Source organism: Danio rerio, chromosome 11 (genome assembly GCF_049306965.1).
Source record: "Danio rerio strain Tuebingen ecotype United States chromosome 11, GRCz12tu, whole genome shotgun sequence".
NCBI lineage: Eukaryota > Metazoa > Chordata > Actinopteri > Cypriniformes > Danionidae > Danio > Danio rerio.
Window position 1 is genome coordinate 35,902,501 of NC_133186.1, and position 7,500 is coordinate 35,910,000.

Sequence of the window (7,500 nt, forward strand, 5' to 3'; positions counted from 1 at the left end):
TAGCCCATCTGCCACTTTACAAGATAGTAAGTGTCTCTATTTCAGTGACCTGGCAAGAGTGCAACCAATGTTTACACCACACACACACACACACAAACAGAATTAGCCCTGGAGTGACTCAGTGTGATTCCCTGAACAGACATTTCTCCAGCGACGAGGCTGTGAGAGGGTGGATGTTTTTTACTTCATCTCATACCCTTCACTGCAGTCATAATGTTAAAGCAGACTGTTCTAATGCTGCCTTCCCTAATATGGTGAACTGTGAGATCTGCTTGAGAACTAACATACTGTAGATCTATAAATAGATCATTTGTGTGTTTAAGAGATGTTGATGACAGTCTTGACATACAGCATTTTCCATATGCAAGAGCTTACAGAATAACAGTCGAGGTCTAACACTGCTGTGTGAAGAAAAGGTGTGTGTGTGTGTGTGTGTGTGTGTGTGTGTGTGTGTGTGTGTGTGTGTGTGTGTGTGTGTGTGTGTGTGTGTGTGTTTAAAGTTTGCTAGTGTCTGAAACGCAGTTAGACTAGCTGTAAGTTGGCTGACTTTCATACTCCAAACTTATCCTTATCATATGCATTTATTTTAATGGGATACAGGGCTCGAAATTAACTTTCCTACTTGGTAGCACTGGTGCTCCCAACCTGAAACATTTAGGAGCACCAGAAAAAATTTAGGAGCACCAGAAAAAATTTAGGAGCACCCACCTAAAATTAATGATATTGACAAGTTGTATATTAAGGGATTTATTGTATTTGAAAACAGCATCATTTGGGACTAACAAAACCCAGAAACAATTATCTAACTAATGCTGTGATGATTAATATTTGTGCAATATTTCCAAAATTAATTTTGAATAATTATAAAATATTAATGATGACGATGATGACAATAATACTAACAATGAATAACATTTCTCATCATCATGCTGCCTTGAATGTGCTTTAATGTAAGTTATCTGCTATATAAAGTTCTGCTGTTACTCTATGGAAAATAAATTGATGGTTTGCATCAAACACAAATGAAGCATTGCAGTAAGAAATATTTATTTTGTACTGCTGTTTTTATATGCATGTCAATTTAATAAATACTAGCCTATTTCTGCTACAAAACAAACAAAATATTATAATAAATCATTCAATTCGATGCTGAAAGGTGCAAAGCAGTCATCAATAATTAAATAGAAAAATAATATACACCTCAAGAAAGAACGGACAAAAGAAAGGAGAAAAATTCTCACTTTTAAAAGTTTTGGTTTCGGTTCTTGTCGTTTTAATGCTCAGCTTCATTACGCGCTGAATTTCTTTTTTCTGTGTTTGTGGAAAAGCATGCGAGTTAGCCGGCCCAATATGAGGGGGGCAGAGCAGGATTCTCCCAATAACCACCGTCGCAATACTGTTCCTTGTTATAAACCGCATCAGTAAACTCAGTAAAGGCAAGCTTCTTTGGCGATGGTGTTTTAGCGGACATTTGCGCTGTTGCAGCCTGATCTCACGAGGAAACGTATGAAAAAGTTACGAATTGCCGTAAGATTGTGTTGGCTGAACACGCAGCGCATGCAACGCATCGAGATTCAGTGTACTTTTCACTCTTCAGCAGTTTGCATTCCCCGCGGTCACAAAAGCTAACACAAGTGGTGCTCGCTGCAGAGCCATCCAAAAGCTCCCTCCCTGTCATCTGACAGCGGAAAGTCTTGAGTGATTGACAGCTAATATGAACCAATATAGCGGCAGGGAAGAGCTATTCAGCACGTTTTTAGAAAAAAAAAAAAAAAAAACAGGTCGCACTCCAACCTAAATATTCAGTCGCACGAATGCTCCTAATATATATTATGAGGTCGCATAGCTTAAATTTCGGGCGCATATGCGACCAAAATGGTCGCTATTTCGAGCTCTGGGATATAAAAGCAAAACTAAATAACTTTTAACTTCACATTAATAACTGATAAATCATCTAAATCAGTTAATTTTATTATAACTACCAGAATAACTGTGCAAGAAACTATTTAAAGAAGAGAAATTAAATGTCAATTGAGCATTATACACATAAAGATAAAAAAAATGCTCCATTTTACTGTTCATTCAAGAGTCTTAGGCTGCGTTCGAAACTGCTTACTACTCAGTAGGTACTGCATTTGAATTTAAATGTACTACTCGGCCGTTAGAAAAGTATGTTCTATACCAATGGTTCTCAAAGTGGGGGTCGGGACCCCCTGAGGGGTCGCGGTGCAATGAAGGGGGGTCGCCTAGTGATTTCCAAAAATCTATTTATTTTTATTAAACCATAAGAATTAACATATTTTATCCATAACTATACTGAAAATAAAAATAGTCGTTTATAGTTACTATATACTTTATAGTTACTATAGTAGCTTATAGTTACTAGTTCTATTGAATTGCGACCCCTGGGGTAATTACATTATATTAAAGGCAGCAATGGCGTCAGATGGATTTTGATTTTATAACATCAGGTTATAATTTCTGGCACATTTAAAGCACTGACACAAATTTAATTGGTGTGTCTGCGTCATTGCATTTAAGGTTTCTGTATTTATAACCACCTCAGAGGATATTGGGGGTCGCGAGTCACTGGCATTGTTATTTTGGGGGTCGCGGGCTGAAAAGTTTGGGAATCCCTGTTCTATACAGTATGAATGTGAGCGGTATAAATAGAATTTGGACGTACTACATTTTGTTATGGTCACATGACCCACTGCTTCAGTTCGTCGCTCCCATTCATGAATTCTCTCACGGGCCATCATGGGATAGCGCAGCGTGCATGGGATGCACACTTTATAATCTCGCCAGAAGTAGTAGGTCATCCGGGTGGGTACTTCTCGCATATGTTTTTCAAATTCTATGAATTCGGACATACTACTCGGCTTGCAACCTGATTTTAGCATACTTTATAGTATGGAAGTTTTGGATGCAGCGTTAATCTTTAAAGTTTCACAGATATCTAATGACATGAGATGAAGAGACACCGATTTTATTTTATAATAAACATTGCAAAAAAGTTAAACAAGGTTAACACCAAACATCTTTTATTAGGGACCGAGTCTTCTTCTTCTTTTTCTCTAGAATGAATCGTGTTTTTGAGTGTCTAAACATGCACGAAAACTCACAAAACATTGCACAAACCAGAAGTTTACGTTAGTTATAGGTTTTGGAAGCAAGCGTGGTAAAATGACTCGACAGTGTCACCTATGCTCTTTTGACGGACGCTCTCGAGCTATGATCCGTGCACACTTACGAAAATTGGCACACACATCAAACATGCCAATATCTACATAAAAAAAATCTAAATGGAGCGAAATCTCAAACCCAACCGGAAGTCAGATATTTTTAACTTCCTGTGCTGAAAAAGTGCAGTTTTACCATTTCCAGGTGTTGTATTTTAATAAATTCCGCCTAGGGATTTTATCAGATCAACACCAAAATCGGGTATTGTGATCTAAAGGCCTTGGCGGTGGTAAATTTTAAAAATCTGGAGTTTTTGTCAAAGGGTGTATCCGTGGTAGCCTCACAAACTTTGATTCACCACAAAACAGGAAGTTGTTATAACTTAGGCATACATTGTCCGATCTGCCTCAAAATTCACATGATAACAGTCCTGAACTGAACAGGTTTACATGCCAATATCCAGATACAGTCATAGTGCCACCTTCTGGCAACAGGAAGTGACCTGTTTTACAGAGTAACAAACTCCTCCAACAAATTTTATCGTATCAGCACCAAATGTGTAGTGTTATCTGAAAGCTCTAGCAATGAATGATATCTTTCAAAAACCTAGAGTGCGAGGTCCCTTTCATCGCTGCTTTTCGCTGCGTTGATGTCTTCAGGTTCTACATGTTTCAGCAGAATAAAAAAATTCCTGATTTAATCTTGATCATCCCTGTATAGGCATGATAAATGTCAGTTTACAGAAGCTGCATATCTCAGGAAGTAGATTATATCCATGTTTTCCCTGAGGATCAGACTGTGGGAGAGTCCAGCTCAGGAATGTTTGGGAATTTGCTCATTTGGTCCAACAACAAACAAAATGCCAAACAGACAAACATGAAACCTCTGAGAGTTCATGTAAAGATTTCATTTGTTTTCATTTGTTTGATGATTACAGTTTTTAGGTGTTAGAATCAATCTAAACCTGATATAACATTCAAAGATAGCAGATTGTCACTTCTGCCTAAATTGATCAACCATTTGTTTTCACGTCACCTCATACTTCGGTTTCTAACCAAATCAAATGCTTTTTAGTATTTAACATACCCATAATGTAGCCTTTTTTTTCAGAAATGCACTTGCATTAACTGCATTACAAATAACTAATACTTATTGGGTCACATGTTATAGACAGTTAGCTACAGCATGACAGGGTTTATCTTAACACTTATGGTGTTTTGAATATCTCTCCAGCTTTGCGTGTGTCCCAGGAAAACTCCACTAGGGTGGCTAACTAGCTTAGCATCCGCCCTCATCTAGCAATTCATGAAATTCTGCAGTTAATCTCTCAATAATGAACACACATCCAACGCCATCAGTTTAACTATAAACAAAAAAAGAAGATGGAAAAAAGAAAGAGACCAGAAACAACAAAGCAACGGAAAAAAGTAAGGGAAAGACTGTTGCATCTCTGACTGGAAACTAGCCAGAACATATTACATTTTTTTTTTTATCAGAAATGATATAAAAATGACGTACCTGCCCGTCATCTCTGACACCCCCAGCATCCCCTTCAGCACGGCTAATCCTGAAAGACGACTCAGATGTTTTTCGACAACATAAGACGCCCCTCCGATCTGTTGCTTTTCCACTTTTTCCCCTTCTCTCTCGGAGACAAAGATGTTTTCCTAAAGAACGCAGTCCACTCTGCTTGAGCTTCCGAGGTGGGTCACATGCTGCTCGGCTGGGCTTCTGATTGGTTATACAAATAAGCACCACGCCCCCAAGTATGCAGAACTTTCAAACTTCTTTAGAAAGATTTTCATAATATAATATAATATAATATAATATAATATAATATAATATAATATAATATAATATAATATAATTAATATAATATAATATAATATAATATAATACGTTTGTCTATGATATAATAACAGAACGTTTGTGAACTTTGTAATATTACTACCACTGATCTATAGATATATATATATATATACACAGTATATTATTATATCTACATATGTAAATATTTATACCACTGATCAATAGTAGTCATTCTATATAGATCAGTGATTATACCCTAAAAGTCTTCTTTAAAACCTACATGAATTGATGTGTATGTATATCCATAATATAATGTACAATGGCGTATTATTTAACAATTATTTTGAAAATATTTTATTTGGTATCATATACTATTCAGACTGAAACTGGTGAGCATCTGATTTATTTATTTATTTATTTAACTTTTGTTCCCCCACTTACAAAGCGCATTATGAAGCATGTTAATTTACCATTATGTTAATATGTAAATTAATAATACTACATTGATAATGACAGAAGAGGGCAAAGAATTCTAAGGCAAACACAACAAGATAAAGACAAATAAGAAAAAAGACAAAAAAGACACATGCATATATGCCAACAATTAGCCATTTTTACCTGTGTGTACTTATAAATAAATATTTAGAGTCCATTAAAAGTAAAAAAGTGTAAAGCTATAAAGACCTTTAATCAATTTGAAAAATATAATACTAATAATAGGTGATTTCTTTTTTGTTTCTGTTATTGTAATTTTACTGAATTCTTATTTATCTGTGTTTTAAGCCCCTGTTCAGTTTTGTTCTCTAAACTTTCTTTTGTCTTTACTTTTTTTCTAATTATATTTTCTAAATAAGATATAAACAAAAAGTTGTTCTTGCGCCATCTTGTGGGGGTTACCCACTATCACTGTTCAGAGTGGATATGCTAGAATCCAGACCAGAAATGACTACTCTCTTCCTCTGACGTCAGCGCCGTTTAGCGGACTTCTATCAAACAGAGACTTATATGGCATTAGCGCGGGACAGTCATAAAATCCACTATTTCAACGTGGAAATCTTCAGTTAGTAAAGTAATTTCATCTTATTTAAAACGAAGGATCGTTTACTTTGTGAAATACACAGAGACTTGTTGCGTCAACATGCACTGTAAAAGAAAAACTTTTGAAAATGTTTGGTTAAAGTATCAACCACACGAGGACGCTGTTGCAAAAATGAAGACAAAAATAACTTTGGTGAGCTAAAAGATTCATCTATATTTATCAACTAAATATTTACGTCAATGCCGGGAAAAATGAAAATAAAAATACTTAAAGTGGGTTTAATAGGGTTAGATTTATGGGTAAATGTTAATATTTGTCTTATTATAAAGGGTGTTTCTTCTAACATTTAAAGTACAAATATGGTCTTTTATGATTTAAGATATTGTGTATTTATAAGATATTACAGACATGTGTATGTTGTAGGATAAGTTCCAGTATGTACTGCACTATTGTTTACAGTTGTGCACAGCTCTACCCAAAGGGAGTTTATGTTTGTTGTACTGTAAATAAGGGTGTATTATTTTGCACAATACTGTGGATAAATTAGAATTGCAAAAAGCAAATGCAGTCAAAACGTGAAACATACATATTCAGTGTCTTGCACTCAGATACCTCATTAAATGCAGTGATGTCGAACTTTACTGTAGTTTTCAAATGGCTGTGCAAATAGTACATAGTGCTGTCTTGAGCATTTTCAGGAAGCGTCACCAAAATCTTTTTTTTTTCTTTCTTTTTTTTTTGCATTGGAAAACGTACTGAGTAAACTGTCATGATGAAAACATGACAAAGCCATTTGACTATCCTGTTCATAAACAATGGTGTCAGGACTTTTCATCTTGATGAAACTGACACTTTCATTGACATTAATACTTGCTTTTGAGGAATGAGCTCTCCATTTTGAGCAAGTGGCATGCTTTTGCAGGTTATCAACTAGGTATTGCAGTTTGTGCTAATTGTTTTGAGAAATGCATTAACTGTTGTGCAAATGTAAATAGTGTTGTGAGAAATGCACAAAATCCACTGAGAAAAACTGTAATAATAATATAATCTACTTTCATTGTGCTTCTAAGATGTATGAAAGTATTGGGACTGGGCTGTGACCTTTATTTAATGTAAAAGTTTATGAATTTGTAAAATATTCTAGGAATTTAAATTCTCTTATATTTAGCGCTTCCATATATGTTACCACTAGTGCTCTGAACAAAGCCTAAACGTGAATCCTGAAGATGACATTTGCATTTTAAGCACTCTAAGCACAAAAAGACTCGTGTCATTTGCATCTGCAGCAACAGTCAGTCAAGGTGATAAACAGAAACAGCAGTCGACTGGCTTTTTTCAGACAGAAAAAGAGAGCGTCAGTGTTTATTAATGTGCCTGGATAAAGAGCAGCCGTGTCTAATCTATCTGAGAGCAATAATCTTGTAAACAAAAAGCTGTTACCGGATTTCATATCTCTCGTCTTTTTAATT

At 35.5% G+C, this 7,500-nt stretch overlaps 2 protein-coding genes across 6 annotated transcripts in view; one reads left to right on the forward strand and one right to left on the reverse strand.

Annotated features, from left to right (window-relative positions):
* The window catches only part of lims1 (LIM and senescent cell antigen-like domains 1), an 18,295-nt gene extending 13,451 nt beyond the window's left edge, over positions 1-4,844 (reverse strand). For all 3 annotated transcript variants that reach the window (NM_001024389.1, XM_021479621.3, XM_021479620.3), the window contains 1 exon segment: positions 4,702-4,844. In NM_001024389.1, the coding sequence (NP_001019560.1) occupies positions 4,702-4,730 (29 nt within the window). In that variant the 5' untranslated portion in view covers positions 4,731-4,844.
* thsd7bb (thrombospondin, type I, domain containing 7Bb) overlaps positions 1-7,500 on the forward strand; it is a 203,820-nt gene that overhangs the window by 44,477 nt on the left and 151,843 nt on the right. The gene's annotated exons all lie outside the window — the stretch shown is intronic.